This window comes from Vulpes vulpes, chromosome 3, assembly GCF_048418805.1.
Source record: "Vulpes vulpes isolate BD-2025 chromosome 3, VulVul3, whole genome shotgun sequence".
NCBI classification, from domain to species: Eukaryota; Metazoa; Chordata; class Mammalia; order Carnivora; family Canidae; genus Vulpes; species Vulpes vulpes.
This window is the reverse complement of record NC_132782.1, coordinates 59,131,849-59,150,148: the sequence shown is the minus strand read 5'-3', so window position 1 is coordinate 59,150,148 and position 18,300 is coordinate 59,131,849. Positions and strand designations below refer to the sequence as shown.

Sequence of the window (18,300 nt, the reverse complement as noted above, 5' to 3'; positions counted from 1 at the left end):
ATTCCAATACTAAATAGGATTACCACCATTTTGATCTGACCTTGAAAGTTTTGTGTTCTCCATTTATGAGAATTTTTAACATGACATAAAGTTCACATGATAGTATAAATTAATATCTTAGAGCTAAAGAAAATATTCCTGCTGGTGGCCACAGACTATTTTACCTCAGGTGTTCTTATACAGGTCCTCTGGTTAAGATCCTACGATTAAAAAAAAAAAAAAAATCCTACGATAGTTTGTTAGACAAATAGCCGTTTACCCTCAAATGTCATTTAAATAGGAGCTTACAAATTTTCCAATAGCCCAAGCTGAATATTTTCATAATTGAGCGATTTCAGTTTTTAGTTTTGCTAATTGTATTTAAGCTTGGTCATAACAAATGGAAAAACTTAAAAAACAAAACCCAATTTATAAACTGTCAGTTTCTTTAAGTGGCTAGTTCAATACAATGAAATACTTCTTGATAAAAACAAGACCTCTACTGTCAAATCTTACAGTTTTTAAGGTATGAAATCTAAATTCTAATTCATATATATGTGTGTAGAGTTAGATGTATTTCTTAAAGGGTCAAAGTTGTGGCTAAACTCACTCTTAAGATTTAAGGTTTATCTAAGCAGTGAGGTTGGTTTCTCAAATTTGAGCAGCCTTTTCTCCCAATAAGAACCCATCCTATTAAAACCTGTGTGTTTTCTCTCAATAAGATAAATCCCTCCTATAACAACCTGTGCGAATTCCACTGCAGAATTTATCATATTGTGTTTTAATTTCCAGTTTTTCAGTATCCCATTAAATTGGGGGCTCCTTCAAAGCCAGAGGAGGTCTATTTCTATTCAAATGGAATGTATTTATCCATAATCACTGAATGTTAAATCTCCAAATATTCTGTATAATCTGATTTAAAATCTCCAAATTCTAAGAAGAAACTTCTATCAAAGCTTTGGTTTAGATTGTGTTAAATCATTTTTAAGATTTGTAGCTTTGAGGCATTTTATTATAAAAAGCTAGCACTCATACACATAAACTAACAAGAGCTTAAAATTCATCACACGTTTACTTCATTTTTTAGCTTGACCTTCTAGTAAATCTTTAGCTTCATTGATTTTGGCTGCTATATAAGGAGATCCTCCTATAGGAAGAAAGAAAAAAGGAATAGTTATAATATGACATTTCAATTTCTGTTTGGTGAAGACCTATTCTCTTGTTTCAAGGATCCCTACTACTTATCTGGGAGGTGGACCTAGCAGAAATCGTATTTTGACTTTTTAAAGTAATCATGACACTGCAACCAGATCACCAAATGTATATGGTCAAATATATTTGACCAAAGGGAAATGAAGTAATTCATGTGAGGAAGAATTCCACAAAAATGGCACCTTCAAAAACTAAAGTGACAAATAAGAGCTGCCCCCAACGCATGTGACCTTGAAATAATGTAAGTTACCTATTTATGATTACAAGCCTATAAATGAACATGAATTTATTGTACTATGTTACTTTGAAAACATGATGTTTTAAGAGGTTTGTGAGCTTTGCTGGAAAGACCCCAGTATACTTTGTACTTTCTCTGTCCTTCAGTTTTTTTTCTTTTCCTGTTATTGTGCCTTCATGATGTTCCTTACCGGTGCTTTTTGTACTGGAGCAGTGATTCTCAAAATGCAGTTCTCAGAGCAGGAAGCATCAACATCCCAAGAAGCAGCTTGGAGAAACGGAACTTTATAGGCTCTAAACTACACTTTATCAGAAGCCCACCAATAAAACAAGCTAAATTTTGTAAAGTAGGCTACGACAGTCTAGTACCAAACAATCACAAACTTAATGAAAGGCCTATCCTTTTTTGAGCAGTAGAACATGGATTTGGGTGTTCCTAGTAATTATTTGCTTTCGACACAGCCAGGTCTGCTTAGAAATGTATCAAATTATACAGGTTTCTAACTAGGTAACCCCTAGTTCCAAGGTCTAAATGGATAGAAAAAAATGACATTTCATTAACTGAAACTTAACATTTCCTTTCATATAGACCCCCCAACCCCAAAACAGTATTAATAGTATTTAGACTAGTAAAAGCTACATTTTATCACTATTGGAGATGAGAAAATGGTAATGCTTATCATTACTTTCAAATTACAGTAACTACTAAGTATAAGACTATACTATAAATTTTTCACTTAGAATTTATTCTTTTAAGAATAAAAGAATATAAGAACTAACAAGAATAGTTAAGTTATAAAACTAATAGTTATAAAAGAATAGTTAATAAAAGAACTAACAAGAACTTAAAATTCATCACACATTTACTTCATTTTTTAGCTTGACCTTCTAGTAAATCTTCAGCTTCATTGATTTTGAAGCTGGTAAACAAATGGATCTAGCCTGGGCAACGGTGCTCACACATAGATTTAAGCATTTCCTTGAAACAGTCAAGAATTAAATTTATGAAATTATTCCACTAGTAACAATTGGTCACTAAAAAAAACATGTAAAACAAGAATTTAATGACTACTTACCCTTGTCTGGGTGATTTAAAAGCATAATTCGTCGATGAGCATCTCTTATTTTTCCTTTATTGGCAGTAGGGCTAATTTAAAAAGAAAAAGGTATAGTTTACTTCAGACTACTTCTGGATCACATCAAAAAAATAAAGGCCAATTAAAGATACTGTGAAACTGAAGTCAACATGAAAAGTGGTTTAGGAACCTCTTCCCTAACATACACGGATGATGAATATTCTGAATCACAGAACTAAATAGCTCCTTAGGAAAATAATGCATTTTTATAATTAGTTGAGGGGCACCTGGATGGCTTAGTTGGTTAAATGTCTGCCTTTGATTTGGTTCAAGTCATGATCTTGGGGTTAGGCTGGGATCCAGCCCTGCATTGGGCTCTGAGCTCAGCACAGTGTCTGCTTGTCTCTCTCCCTCTGCTTCTCCCCCAACTCGTGCTCTCTCTCAAATAAAATCTTAAGATTATTTGAACTTTCTAATCATTATATAAGTCCTTTTATTGAAAGGGAAAGCATGTTTAAGTATCTGAAAATGAAGGCAGAATTTCACTACGAAAAATGTTATAGGGCAGCCCTGGTGGCCTAGTGGTTTGGCACCGCCTTCAGCCCAGGGTGTAATCCTGGGGACCTGGGATTGAGTCCCACGTCGGGCTCCCTGCATGGAGCCTGCTTCTCCCTCTGCCGGTGTCTCTGCCTCTCTGTGTCTGTCATGAATAAATAAAATCTTAAAAAAAATGTTATAAAGAACAATAATCTTCAGTGAATTAAAAAGTCCTTATGTGCTAGTGTGCCTTCTCACTGGACTTTTACAGGGAGTGTTTAGATATTACAATGTATGTAACCCTATTATAACTCTTAGTAAAAGGATATTTGCTCATATCTCAGAGTTGTAGAAAAATATTACAAATATTAGAAATTATTTACCTTACGCCTAGTATTAGTGCTGCTTCTCTTTTTGTCATTTTGGGTTCAAATCCACCTCTATAATAGCCACCACTGAAGGCCTGAGAGAGGAAATGCATTCATAAACATAGATAATAAACGGAAAGTTGCTAAAAAATGTTGAAAATGTTCACAGCAGAAAAATTAAGACAATTCAGAGAACTTTAAAACTACTATGGCATTTTAGCTTTATAGGGAGCAACCAGTATTTTAATGATATTAAACATCAATTTTTTCCTCCAGAAAAATTCTAAAAAATGTAAGACAGAAGAGGTGCCTCATAGCCAGTTATTCTGGGAATAAAGGGAAGCTTATTCCAAGTTAGCTGTGTTACAGGTGAAAATCTGACCTAAGAATATGATTATGTGTTAGAAAAACAAGGGCTTCAAGAAAAGGATTTGGAGATCTTTTATGATGAGTGGTCCAAGGGTATTCTGAGAGTCAAGGTAATTACTAAAACAAGACTTTTAAGGTATGTATGGAGGGTTGCCAGGGTGGCTCAGGGTTGAGCCTCTTCCTTCGGCCCAGGGTATGATTCAAGGGTCCTGGGATGGAGTCCCACATCCGGCTCCCTGAGAGGAGCCTGCTTCTCCCTTTGCCTGTGTCTCTGCCTCTCTCTGTGTCTCTCATGAATAAGTAAAATCTTAAAAAAAAAAAAAAAAAGATATGTACTGAGAAAACCAGGCTACCACATCATATTAGTAAAGCCTACCATCACCATATTGTCACATTCAATTACAGCAATAAAAATACTAACAAGCTGTCACAGCCAAACATCACATCCAGTCATACTCTTTAGCCTACTTCACTCTGGTGCTACCCAAGTACCTTGGGGAGTGCCAGGGCCACACAACACAGGATCCCTAGACACTGCAGATCCTTAGATCCCTGTGTGGGTCATGCAGAGCAAATGAGGGAAGGCAAGAATCTGGACAAATGGTACTGAAGTACTCTAAACAATAAAGTGATTATTAACTTTCACGATACTAAAATTTCAATACCTTAGCCATAATTCTGTCACAAACCTCAGAACTTCTAAACCCTGTTTGTGGGAGACAAGAGAAGGGGCCCAAAGCACTAAGAACCTCATGGATGTTTGGAAATTTACCCTCTCCAAGTGTGACTCTAAGCTTCCTACATAGGCAGCAAAGAATTAGCAAAAATGTTTAGCATGTCTTACAGATTTTGGTAGACTCTGAAAAACTTGTTTTACTTGAGGTTCCACATGTTTCACGGCTTGCAAAACATAACGGCCTACAAACAAAAGCAACAGAATAATTAAAAAAATCTCCAACCTCCCCTACACTTCACTTCGACTCCCAAACCATAAACAAACCTGCAAATCCCGCAGCAGCAATGGTCAGTCCAACAGCTACCACGGTACTGGCCTGGTAAGGGGAAGCAGAGTGAATCATTTACTTCTGGAATTCTCTCCTTTCCCTGTGCGTACCTATCGTCCCATCCCAAACTCATTACAAGTTTTACTTCAAAGGGGAAAACAACTTTGAGGAAGAAAATCGTCTGCCCATGATCTCTCAGGAGGACTGCAACTTTTTGACTCTAATTCATTGTAAAGCTATGGGATTTTCAACTGTGAAAGAGAAGGGCGAGTGGATTTGCTTATTTACTTTTACGACAGTGGAACTGAACACCTCTCATCTCTGGGCAAACGAAACCACACTGATGTTCAATCAAGAACGAAGGAAGTAACATTTCTGCTGGAGAAAGCACGATGTGAGGTCACCGCAGAATTCTGACAACACGCTTCAACGTCAAAACGTGGGCCGAAGCGCCTTCGACCCTGTGGCGTCTCCCGGTCCCCGCGCAGAATCCCCAATGTGTTCTGGGCCCGAGAAGAGACGCGTCGGCCGGAGTCCAGGGGAAGGACACACTAAGGAAGGTCGCGAGGCTGCGCCGGGCGAAGAGCAGCGACAATCAAACGCGTTTCCACTAATCTCGGAGCCTCGGGGCCGATGGGCCGAGACCGGAGCCCCTGGCGGAAGGGCCACAGAAGACCATAAAGGCCCTAGAGGGATTGTGTCCCAGAAGGTGTGGCTGTCCGGGGCCCTACGTCTCCAGCCTAGAGTCGCAAGGGGGAAGAAAACCTCGGCTCTTTTCCTCCGAGGTCGCGACCTCAGGTCGCGAGGCCCGGGCCCGAGACCGCTCAGGAGACCGGCAGGCCGCACTCACCATGGCTCCGGCTCGGCTCCGCGGCCTCCACCGAGAGCGCGGCTCATCCCAGCCCAAAGGCCGCAGCCAGCTCGCACGCTCCTACCCGACAGCCAAGCGGCCCCGCCAGCGGCGGACGCAAACCGCCCCGCCAGCGGCGCGTCAGGAAAGACGGCAGCCGGGCCGCCAACAGGCCGGAAAACTGTCGTAAACGGGGCCCGCGGAGGGCCAGAGGGGAAAGGTCGCTGGAGCAGTGGGCAGGTGCAGAAGTCGCCTGGAGATTGGCTGGCGGCGGGCGGGCCGCCTCCTTCCTCGGGCTCGGAGCTGGGGCTTCTCCGTTTTGCCCTTGGCTACCAGGCGGAAGGGGCTTGGAGACTCCTGTCGGGGAAGGTATTGATGCGGAAGGGCGACGACGAATACGGTGTAGCCTTACTCAGAACGCTCCCCCACCCCCCTTTTCAGCACGTGCATTCGCCTTTCATTTTGTTTTTAATTGTCAAGGGTAATGAACATCCTCAAATATGCCACGACAGTTCCACCTCGAAGCCAAATATGTGGCAAGCCGGTACAGCAAACGAGAATATGTCCCCCCGCCCCGCCCCCCGCCTCCAAAACCAAAACAACAAACCACATTGTGTTTCAGGGCTGCTCAGTAGCTTTTTTTTTTCTTATTTAAAAAGGATTTTTAATTTGTGACTTGACCTCGTGTAAATAAATATCTGGGGTTTTGTTTTGTAGAGCGGAATTTTTCACTTCAGAGACAGTTAATATTCTGAACACGGGGTCCCCAAATCCGCACAACCGAAAAGGGCTATTTCAAAGTTCTCTCCCTTTCCTCGAAAACTAGCATCAGTCTCATATATCCCCTAAATAATAATAAATGCTTGAGAAGAGGAAAGAAAGGAAGTTTTACAGTGTTTGGATGATCAAGTAAATTTGGAGTTACTTTCCAGTTAGAACTTACTGAAGTATTAGAAATCAGTTTATGTTGCAATGAAATTCTGCTTCGATGAATTGGTTGCATATTAGAGATGCATGCAAATTTGTTGGCCTAGTTTTCCCCATCTTTAAAAAGGTTCTGCATTTGGATCTTTAAGAATTCTTCTAGCCCTGCGATTTTTGTGATGTAATTTATTGTCAACCAATAAATGTATTCTGTAAAGAATTACGCGTCACATAAAGATTCTTTTATTCTGTATATTTTTTGGTATATACAAACTACACCATACAGCTTGCTTAAGGAACAGGTTAACATGAGGTAGCCCAGCCTCAGGAAGCCAAGGATAAGTAACACAGAGAGACACTTGAAGTGGACAGGGCTCTTGTTTTTGGAGGCAAATCAAAATAGATGTACAACCCAGTTCTGTCACTAGTTGTATGACTTTGGATAAGTTGTTTCTGAGTTTTCTCATTTGTAAAACAAGGGTAATGATGACTACCTCACCAAATTTTTGTGAGGGTAAAGAATTATGTACATAATATGCTCTGCATGTAATCATCACTTAATGTGTTGGCCATTATCATAATGAGGCATGTTGAAGTACAAATTGGTTTGCAGAGGCCTTCCCAATTCTCATGATATCTCACTCATGGATGTAAGTCTGGTAATCTTTTCCATTCCCACTAAGGACATGGAAAGAACCTTTAAAAGTAAGTTTTTGAAATTTCTATACACTGATGAATGGATAATTATTCCTTGCTTCTTCTAGCTTCTGATGACTGCTAGCATTCCTTGACTTGTGGCTGCATCACTTCAATCTTCAAGGAAGGTCAGTATCTTGAAATCACTTTCTACTCTGTCTTCACATTGAATCTCTTTTTCCTCCCTTTTAAAAGATGCATATGATTGTATTTAGGGCCCAATCCTATAATCTGGGATAATCTCCCCATCTCAAAATCCTTAGCTTAATCATATCTGCAAAGACTTTGCCACATAAATTATTATTTACAGGTTCCTGGCTTTAGGACCTGATATCCTTGGGGGCCATTATTTATTATAGAGAGTAAGAGAAGACAATAGGGACAAGAGAATGAGAAAGGACTCTGCTCAATTTCTTCTCCCAAATTTGCCAGAAGGTAAGTCACTTCTTGAAAGTGAGAGTAGAGACAAGTGTTCTTGCACTGTGCCTTTCAAATACATTTTGAACATAACTGTTTGTAAAAAATACATTTTACATTGTGACCCTGAGAACAAATACATACTTAACACACAGAAGTACCCATACATGCACACACAAATACACATTGAATTTAATGTGTATTTTTAATTTATTATTATTTTTTATGATTAGCACATTTTTTAAGTGCTTAAAAGCCAAACGTAGTTGTTGTTGTTTCTTTTTAAGATTTATTTCTTTAAAATATTCATGAGAGTGACAGAGAGTCAGAGACACAGGCAGAGAGAGAAGCAGGCTCCCTGCAGGAACCCGATGTGAGATTCAATCCCAGGAGCCTGGGATCACAGTCTGAGCCAAAGGCAGATGCTCAACCCCACTGAGCCACTCAGGTGCCCTGAAGGGTAAACATAGTTTAGGTAGAGCTTTAGGGCATGTAGCAGAAAAAGTGGCAAAGACTCTCCAATAGAGAAGTTACTATACCAGAGGTTTACAGTAATAGGTACAAACTGTTCAGACCTGTTAATAGGAATATACAAGAATCTTTGAAGGAAACAAGTCTTATATAATTTGGGGGACAGATCAGCAACCTCATCAGGTTAGGAAGAATTGACATTGCTGAGTCACTTTCTACATTGATGTTCTATTGCCTGTCTTCACCTTTCCTTCTGGGACAACTTATATTCTGGGACAGCTCAGTGGAGTAGCTTAATATGGACCCATAGAGCTCTCAATCTAATGTGCTATGTTCTATTACTAATATGAATCCAGGTATCAGTGATATCATTCTTAGGTGGATATAGCCATGAATTCCCATGACCACTTACCCCAAAATGAAAATGACACTTTCGAACTAGTTTAAAATGTTATGCACAATCAAAAATGATTGTTAGAGATGATCTCTCAGAGTGGTGTAACCTGCCTTTACTTCTAGATCTATATTATTATTTTTTTAAGATTTTGTTTATTTATTCATGAGAGACAGAGAGAGGCAGAGACACAGGCAGAGGGAGAAGCAGGCTCCATGCAGGGAGCCCAATGTGGGACTCGATACCAGGATTCCAGGATCATGCCCTGAGCTGAAGGCAAATGCTCAACCCCTGAGCCACCCAGGCATCCCATAGATCTATATTGAAAACAACAAATGACTTGATGAGAACCTGAAAAAAAAGTGATGTAGGACATGAGAACTTAGGGAATACTTAGAATACTGGTAGAGGTGCAAACATCTTCAGAGAAAAGCCTCATTAGCCAATATGTTGAAACACACTCCTCTGCTCCATTCAGAGCTGAGGAGTTTGCTGAAACCAGAGTAGGAAACTGGGTATCTGCCAGTCCAAAACAAACCACTCTGCTGTGTGCATGTCCTGCATCCTTAACTCTCAAATAACTACTCTACACAAAATTAACAATGTCAGGATTCTAATTTGCATTTCTTGTTCTAAGATATTGTTGGTAGAATAATTTGTGCTTTTCAAGAATATGAAATGAATGTTTAATTCAGCATAGAAAGAAACAGGAAATAAATGTTCAATAAAAGAATAGTTTACATAATTTGTTTCCTCCTCTGTAAAGTCAACATAATACTAGTACTTCATTGCATTGTTTTAAGAATTAAATTAGATAATATATGGGAAGCAGATAGTATATAAATAACATAACTGCATAACTGCCCAGAGAGCATATTATTTTCAGCTTATCTCTTCAACCCCATCTTCTCTAATTTAGCCCTTTCTAGCTCAGGTTATAATTCTCAAACCAGTCCCCACAACTCCAGAGTCTCATTATTGATTTCAATTTTTAGGCTCCAATGAGAGGAGCCTAAAATTTATTATTATTATTATTATTATTATTATATAAATTATTCTGTCAACCCAATAGATACAAAGAAAATGTATTCCTCTGTGTCTTCTCACAAAGATGAGTTCTGTTGTATTGTTTTGTAGGTATTCAATATGTCTCTCTAATGGACCTAAATCCATCTTCAGCCACAAATAACCAACTCCAAGGAATTAGGGCTGCTTGGCCTCCACCCCTGGTTTGTCCCTTTCTCTTTTGATGGCTGATTTGTTTGAGTTTTTACTTACTTCCTCTCCCTTGGGATTGTGCTTTTCTTTTTTGCCCTTTCAAGAATATTAACATCAGAGTTTATTTTCCAAGGATTAAAAAAATGCAAGTTTTCTCACAGATTGCTAAATGATTTAGCAATTTAGTTTGTCTTGCCAGTGGCTAAACAGTCAGATAACCAAGGGACAAATTTCCTAAAATATGATCTATTACAGATGCTTTCTTGCAGTTTTGATAGACATCCTTCTAAGACTCCACATTCAATCCAGTGGGATCCAAACGGATCTAAAATGGTTCAGTTCAATAAGAAATAGATGTTGGGTACTACAGTCAGTTCCAAGATAACCCAATTGGAGAAAAATTATTAAAACTATTTAACTGAATCTGGTCTTAGACTTTTAGGTAAGTTCACTTTATAGTAACAGGATTGTTGTAGGTGGCAAGGAAACAGATCTTCTTGTATATATGCCAGAAATCTTGGATGGATTTGAGAAAAAAGCAAACTTAAAGGCCCATGCATGGATTTCATCTTTTTCTCTTGCAGAAGCTGAATGGGTGGAGAGGATAAGACCACCTTTCTAATACATAAGTGCACCCTCTTCATCTTTTCTGCCTGGACTTGGATCAGTTCTATGACCTTCTCTCTTGCCACAATATCTGCTTTCCTAGGCCCCTGGAAGCCATTGCCCTGGTAGTTTTGTAGTGTATCCAAAACAATCAATTACCTCCTTTTGATACATAAATCATTCATCTGATGAAGCTTTTTGGTGTGTTCCTTTATCTTTGTCATCAGCTCCCATTGCACCTCAACAAACTTTTCCTACCATATCTTCCTTTGCGTTCAATAATTTCTATCAGAGTTTCTTGATCTTTAGCTCTTCAAGGTTGTATTCATGTCTGAAAGGCTTCTAAGTCCATCACACAGCCAGACTTGCTGATCATTAGTTGACAAACTGTTTCTTCCATTTTGCTTACCTTTTTTACCATCTCTCTTCTTTGATAAGCTGTTTGTATCTCTTCCAACATTCTTTGTTAAATTTTTGTTGCTTGGAATTTTCCTCATGGAGTCATACGATTTGTTCTTGCATCCAACCCAAGGAATGGTTAGAAAAAAACAAGGTTCCAGGAAGATCATTAAGTATTTCTCCTAATTCTATGTGCTCTCTCAAGTGGAGCTTGAGTGGATTCACAACCAGCAGGTCATTCAACCACTGGTGCATCTCTCATTGTAAAAGCCTAGGGCCTCCTTCACTGTGTTCAGGATAGTTGCCACAATTTTTACTTTTTTAAATTTTTATTTATTTTTATTTTTACTTTTTTGGATAGTGTATCGTATTCTTTTTTGAGGTTATTATAATTTTATTTTCTTCAACTAAGCCCTCCTCTATGTCCAGTCTTTTCTCTTAAAGTTGAAGGGCCAGTTCTGAAAGACCCATATCACAATTTGTTGGGCAAATAGAATCATCAAAAACCTCATCATGAGATTCATATTCTTCCTTATCACTCTCCTAGCTGGATCTTCATGTGATTCATCACTTTCCACAACTTCATCAGCATCTCCTTCAACCTCCTTTTTTCTTCCTCCACTTAATCCTCTTTAAGACCTTCTTGAGGAAATTGCCAAATGTATTGTTTTCTCCAGTGGCAGCTTGGAAGCCCGTATAGGGTGCCTTTTGGGGGGGGGGTGTCCTGGAGTTTGTCAATTTCATTCTTTTTGTCTTCCTTCTCTTTAAGAGTTTCATTCATTTTCCATTGCATGTCTAATTCCTTTCTGTCTAATGAATTAACATACTCTTGAAGTATGTTCTCCTGTTTTTCAAAATTCTTGAGGAGAAGCATTTCTTGAAATAATGTGACATGGTGCAGGTAAGATAATTTTATCTGAGTATCTAGATTCATTTTCTGATTCCTTGGGAGATAGAGTTCTGCATCAAAAGTGACAGTTAGTTCTTTGATCCTGCTGGTCAAATACTGTTGAACGTATAAGTGTTAAATCTCATCCCTTTTTGTGATCTCCAGGTTCACATCAGTTGGATTTGCTTTTGCAAATTCCATTAACTTTGGAGATCTAGGCTGAGTGTTAATGCCTTTGATGACCTGACAATGAATCTCATGTTGTCAGATCAGTGTTCTTTCCAGAAGACAGTCTGAGGACTCCTGCATCTGAGCCTACAAGACCCTGCCTTTTCATCCTGACTCTATCTGCTGTTGCTTAAAACAAGGAGAGTTTCCTCATCATACTGAGATCTCTTTTCTGGAACTTCTCCTGGGTATATCAGGGGGATTTGGGTAATAGGCGTATGCCTGGACATGTTAAGAATTGACTGAATGCTCTTCAGTTCTTGTACCAGTCACTGTATTACCTTGATGATATTACCTTGATGTATTACCAGCCACTGTTGGGTCTTGAAGAGAGAGGATGCACCTGTTTGTGTGCTTTTCCTTTGAATGGGCTATGGAGTCTAGGTGTCCCAGTTTCTCTTTCTTCTTGGTGGTATTTATTCTCATATGTTGAGGTATCTTATAGTCTGAGGCTGTCTTCATATTGAAGTCTCCCGTATACAACTGGGCCTCTTTGATGGCTCCAGCTATCTTTGAGATCGTCATAGTCATCATCAGACTTATTCTTATACAGTTTCTTCCTTTATTTTTTTCACTGCTGAATCTTAAATTGGGCCCATTTAAGCTTTTAATATGTTTCTTCCTTTTTTTTTAAAGATTATTTATTTATTTGTTTGTTTGTTTATTTATTTATTCATAGAGACACAGAGAGAGAGAGAGGCAGAAGCACAGGCAGGGAGAAGCAGGCACCATGCAGAGAGCCCGACGTGGGACTCGATCCAGGGTCTCCAGGATCACACCCTAGACTGCAGGCGGCGCTAATCCGCTGCGCCACCAGGGCTGCCCTGTTTCTTTCTTTTCTTAATTTGATTTTCCACCATAATTTCACTCAGGGTTTTAGGTAGAAAATTTTTCCCTTTTTCTGTAATTGATTCTTCTGGCATACTGCTACTCCTGTCTCTTTTTCAAATCTCTCCAAATTGCTTGTTCTTCTCTCTAACTTGCTCATTTTGACTTGGAGCACTTAGAAGGCTTCACAAACTTGAGGATATCTTGTGGTTACTTCGGTTACTTCACAAACTTGATATCTTGTGGTTACTTTGGATGGCATGAACCACAACAATATCGTTTTCTAACAAATCACTCTGTAGCTTCATGAGGCCAAGTTGATATTTTCTTCTTTCCAAACTCATTCCTTTTCCACTTGTTGAATTTTCTAAGCTGTTTTTCTGATAATCTCAGCTTGAATTTGGGAATCTAGATCAAGATCTGTTTGTTTAAACTGCATATGCTTTGGCAATTTGTCATTCATTTATAGGAGTTTCCAAAATTTATTCCTTAAAGCTTTGAGCTGTTCTCTCTTCCCAGCCTTTATTCCTTCACTTCTTTCATTAACTTGTCATGTTGTCTTTTTCTTCTGACATTCTCAGTACTTTAGGCTTTGGGATCTTCCATATTTTCTGGAATTGGCTTCAGTTCCCAACCTGGAAGACAGCACTTTAACGTTGATGGCTTCAATTTCGTTCAAATTCAGAAAAAGTAGTGAAAACAAAAATATTAATGCCTATTCCAAGCATATTTAAGTGCCAGTAGTCTACTATATTTGTCAATGGATTATTCTGGCTTTTGATACAGACTCAAAATTTTCCATTTTGCATTCCACCAAACATCAATATTGGTTAATGCCAAATGTGATAGTTTGGATGGGATTATCCTCTGTATCTTCAAGAAGAAAATCAGAATGTTCATCTTTCTTTTCTGTGATATCACTGCTCTTGTCATATGTGGGGAACTCACAATGATACAAAAAACCAGAATCGGGCAGCCCCGGTGGCTCAGCGGTTTAGCACCGCCTTCAGTCCAGGGCATGATCCTGGAAACCCGGGATAGAGTCCCACGTCGGGCTCCCTGCATGCAGCCTGCTTCTCCCTCTGCCTATGTTTCTGAGTCTTTCTCTGTGTCTCTCATGAATAAGTAAATCAAATCTTTTAAAAAAATAAAAAGAAACAAAAACAGTGGCACCTGTGTGGCTCAGTCGGTTACGTGTCTGCCTTCAGCTCTAGTCATGATTTTGAGGTCTTGGGATGGAGCCTAGCATCAGGAGTCTGAGGATTGAGGACTCTGCTTTTCCTTCTCCCACTGTGATCTCTCTCACCCTAAGACATTCCTTATTCCCCCCTCTCTCTCCACTCAGGCAATGGATGATTTCATTTGTTCCATAGCCTTGAAGACTATCTTTAGACTGATGACTCCCAGACCTCTCTCTTGACGTTAGACTTGTACTTCCAAATGCCTATCTGAAACACTCCTTAGATACCTAGATGATATCTAAGTTCAAATTTAACATGATAAATGTTCCCTGGCTTGTTCTTCCTGAAGTCTTTCCAGTCCCAGCAAGTGGCAACTCCATCCTTCCAGCTGCTCAAGCCTATAGCTTTGGAGTGAGTCACTTTTGAATCCTTTCTTTTACTCACACATTACATTTCCTCCATCAGCAAATTCTATCAATTCTTTCTTCAGCATATAGCAGGAGTCCAGCACGTCTTTCCATTTCCACTGTTATCATCAGCTCCTAGTTGAATTATAGCAGTAGCTTCTTATAATAGTCATTATCCATGCTGGAAACCAATGGAAACTATACCCAAATGGAGTAACTGAGAATTTAATAAAGGAACTGTTTACAAAGGTACACACAAGATTAAGAGAAATTCACAAATGATGGCCACATGTCCTGAGTATAGTAAGGCCGCTGGGGCCAAAGGAGTCATTACTGTTCTTAGACCTGAAGGAGCAAGGAATGGGACTAATTACCTGAACACACACATGAAACAGAACCTGTATTTTTCAGTGTACAAACTCAATCTGCCTGTGGCAACCTCCAGGAATGAAGATGGAGAAATGAACAGATTTAACTCACTATTCTACCTTCTGATCTTCTGATCATGGACATAAATCAACCCCAAGCCAGCAGATTAGAGAGCCTCCTAACCTTATATGTTCCTCTGGGATATAGAGCAGAACTAGGGCTTCCTGTTTAGTGGGGAATCTGCTTCTCCTTCTCCTTCTACCCCTCCCCCTTGCTCATGCTCACTTTAATAAATAAATAAAATATTTAAAAAAAAGTAAGAAGAGAAAAAAAAGTAAGAAGAAGATCATGATGTTGATTCCTATGAAATCAAAGACATGTACATAAAATGTTTCCATTTCTCAAGTGTCAAATCTAAGATTCTGAGATTGATATAAAAGAGAAAGAAACAGAGTCAAAGGAGAAGGAAAAGAAGGAAAGGAGGAAGCATCTAGCAGCAGAGATAGGAAAAGATGGAAAAAAGGAATTCCAGGGCGAAGAGGAGAAAAAGGAACCATTAACAGAAATCTTTATTCCATCAATTTCCTGTCATATCCTCTGTGGATTTTACCCTGAGCTAGAGAAGTTCTGGGTTTCTTTGAGTGGCTATGATTCTGTTTTGTTTTTTGTTTGTTTGTTTTTAAAGATTTTATTTATTCATGAGAGACACACAGAGAGAGAGAGGCAGAAACACAGACAGAGGGAGAAGCTCTCCATAGGGAGCCTGCTGTGGGACTCGATCCCAGAACCCCCATGGGATCATGACCTGAGCCAAAGGCAGACACCCAACCACTGAGCCACCCAGGTGTCCCTCTTTCTTTTTTTCTTTTTTTGGTCCCTCTTTCTTTTTAAATGGAAGAAATAAAAGCATCTTTATCTGCTAAATGAATGACCTTATAGAGGGGAAAATTTGACAAAATTCATTGAATCACATAATTTAATCTTTAATCGTATAGTTAATATTAATGATTTAAATTAATAATTTTTAATATTAATTAAATAATATTAATAAAGTATATAACTTAACAATGAGAAGAAAGTGTAGAGACCATTTTTTTCCCCCAATAGCTTTGCTTTATTAGTGAAAACACAGGGCCTCAGAGTGGTTGGTTGACTGACTTCTAAAGCCCTGACAGAGTCAGTACCTGCCCACACTTCTTGTCTGCTTTCTGGATGTGTATAATGTTAGGGTAATAAGATGAGCAATGAGAGGGTCACAGAATTGCCTTTCTCTGTAGTTCCTGACTGTTGCTTTTAGGAATTTTCTCAGATCTGGATTAATGGAGTTGAACTTCCCGACTAACAACCATTTAGTCTAAGGGGTCTTGTGTGGGCAGCTCACATAATGAAATATGTAAAACTAAATGGCACTCAGTAAATATTTTCTTCCTTTCCTCCTTCATTCCACCTCTGTTTATCCTATTCCTTCCCTCCTTTCCTCCAGTGATCCTGCCATGACCTTACAGTCTACCATTGGGAATTCATACTGTTGTCCCCTGTTTGGATATGAATGCTCTTGGTAGATGATCATACTGAACAGCTTCTCTGTGAAGTATTTTAACAGATTCTTTTGGGGTTATAAGTAATAAAAGGAATACTTTAATGGGGTACAGAAAAAAGAGATTTGGAGCAAGAGGGACCAAGGACAGGCCCAGGCAGGAATCCTATGAAGACCTAGGACAGTGAGGAAGTAGAGGGAAGGCTGCAGTCAACCTCAGCTGAGCCCACCCTGCCTTGGGCTACTATAAAATAATTTATAACTGTTTCTTTTCTTTTCTTTTCTTTTCTTTTCTTTTCTTTTTTTTTCTTTTCTTTCTTTCTTCTTTCTTTCTTTTTCTTTTTTTAGTTTATAACTATTTCTTCTGTGATTTTTCTCTCCCCTTTTCTCAAGTTTCATTTTTTTCCTCACTGTATCTGTTGTAATCTGACTTCCCACTTGGATTTTTAATTACAAGAACCCTTGTCCTTATTAGTCTGGAGTATGAGTAGAGGGCCAGTCAGAGAACTGAAGTATGTCTGACCAGAGTGACAGCATGTCACTTGGACATGCCTTAGGAGGCATGTCTTTGTGGAGAAGGCTCTGCTTTCAGTCTGTAAGGAAGGAAAATTGAGGTGCTTGGGATTCGGGGGACTTGGAAGTTGGGGTAGCTTCTAGCGCCTTTTTTCCAAGTGGAGATTTTCCAGTCAACCCTCCATTTCATTTCATCTTTGCGTGTCTTTTTCTGTTGTGTTTCTCAGTTCTTTTTCCCCCTTCTTTAGCCAGGGTTCCACTTGTATATAGCAGCTTTATGCACTGACTAAATCAAGCCCTCCCTGCTGAGCTGTCAGCAAATGGAACTGACCAACAGAACAGTCTGTGAAAGTGCACCTTGTGCTTGGGCCAGACAGACAAGCACAATTATTTGATTGCAGAAGATTGCCACTAAATGAGGGTGAAATAGTGGGTCTGAGACTTGTTGGTGAATATTATTAATAATATAGTGTCATGCATTAATAACATAGTGTCATGTGAAACAAAGCTACACTGGAGGGTCTGTCTGAAGTCCCATTTTAAATCACATTTTCAGGGAGGTAGATGATGGAGGAGATGCGATGTAATAAAACAAGGTGTCTTTAGGCACCCGTTTGGGAGTTTCAGTTTGACTTAGGCTGAAGTTAAGAGAATACATGTTGTCATCATAAATTATTTGGTGGCCAGAATGAAACACAGAGTTTGTTCTTGGCTAATTGTCATAAAAATCTCATTACTGTGGTAATGAGAAAATCATCTTTTTGTGAAAAATCATCTTCACTCTTCTCATTAGAGTCCTTGAATAGAGACGATTGCAAAAACTCCATGATATGGAGTGTGATATCCTTGGTTACTGCAAAGTCAACTTCCTTAGCCCACCCAACACAGGCAGCCATTCTAGACTCTTCCACTTCTCCCTTTGTAAGCTTCATAGTCCTGCCAAATAGGATTTGTCACCATCATTCTCCAGATGTCCCTGAAGCTCACTGCCCTGGGATTTCACTCAAGGCTTTCACTCATTCTCTCTATTCCAGGTGCCTTTTTCCCATCCCATCTCTGTCCCTTAGTTAAAGGCCCAGATCAAATGTGCCTTCTGTAAAGCCATCTTTGTTTATTCTTCTTTGTTCATTGTGAACAGGTGTCCACAACTTTATGTAAAGGAACAGATATTAAAATTAGGCTCTGTAGGACACATATAGTCTATTTATTCTTTGTTTTATCAAAATGTGAAAACTATCTTTAGCTCATGGGCCTTGACAAAAACAAGTCACAGGATGAATTTAATGGCTCATGGGCCTTAGTTAGCTAATCCACAGTCTAAAGCGATTTCTCCTTTCTCTGAACTCCTGTACAATTTTGTTTGTGTTACACATGCCACTTACCACATCTAGCCTTGTATAGAAATTATTGGTATACAAGTATTTTTTCTACTGAACTGAAGATTCTTGACAGTTGTAATCATGTCTCCTATACTTAACATCTATCAATTATAATATCTGGACATAGGAAGTAGCTAAAGGATGTTTATGAAATGAATGAATCAGTTACAGTATCTTCCAGCAGGAACGTAATTTATTTCTCAACCTTTCCA

General features: G+C 39.1%; 1 protein-coding gene and 1 pseudogene across 2 annotated transcripts; both read right to left on the bottom strand.

The window, feature by feature from the left end:
* Positions 1–969: 969 nt before the first annotated feature.
* DNAJC19 (DnaJ heat shock protein family (Hsp40) member C19) lies at positions 970–5,841 on the bottom strand. Of its 2 annotated transcripts, none has more exons than XM_026007224.2 (6): positions 5,633–5,841; positions 4,779–4,830; positions 4,623–4,696; positions 3,425–3,504; positions 2,505–2,575; positions 970–1,126 (listed from the first exon to the last, which is right to left on the bottom strand). In XM_026007224.2, exons 1-6 carry the CDS (start codon positions 5,633–5,635, stop codon positions 1,056–1,058), a joined length of 351 nt encoding a protein of 116 aa, XP_025863009.1. In that variant the 5' UTR covers positions 5,636–5,841; the 3' UTR covers positions 970–1,055. The 2 variants fall into 2 exon arrangements, with proteins under 2 accessions (XP_025863009.1, XP_025863008.1); XM_026007223.2 differs by lacking the exon at positions 970–1,126 and adding an exon at positions 1,280–1,696 and having other exon boundaries at positions 5,633–5,815.
* Positions 5,676–17,641, bottom strand: LOC112926202 (cilia- and flagella-associated protein 44-like; annotated as a pseudogene).
* Between the last annotated feature and the right edge of the window lie 659 nt (positions 17,642–18,300).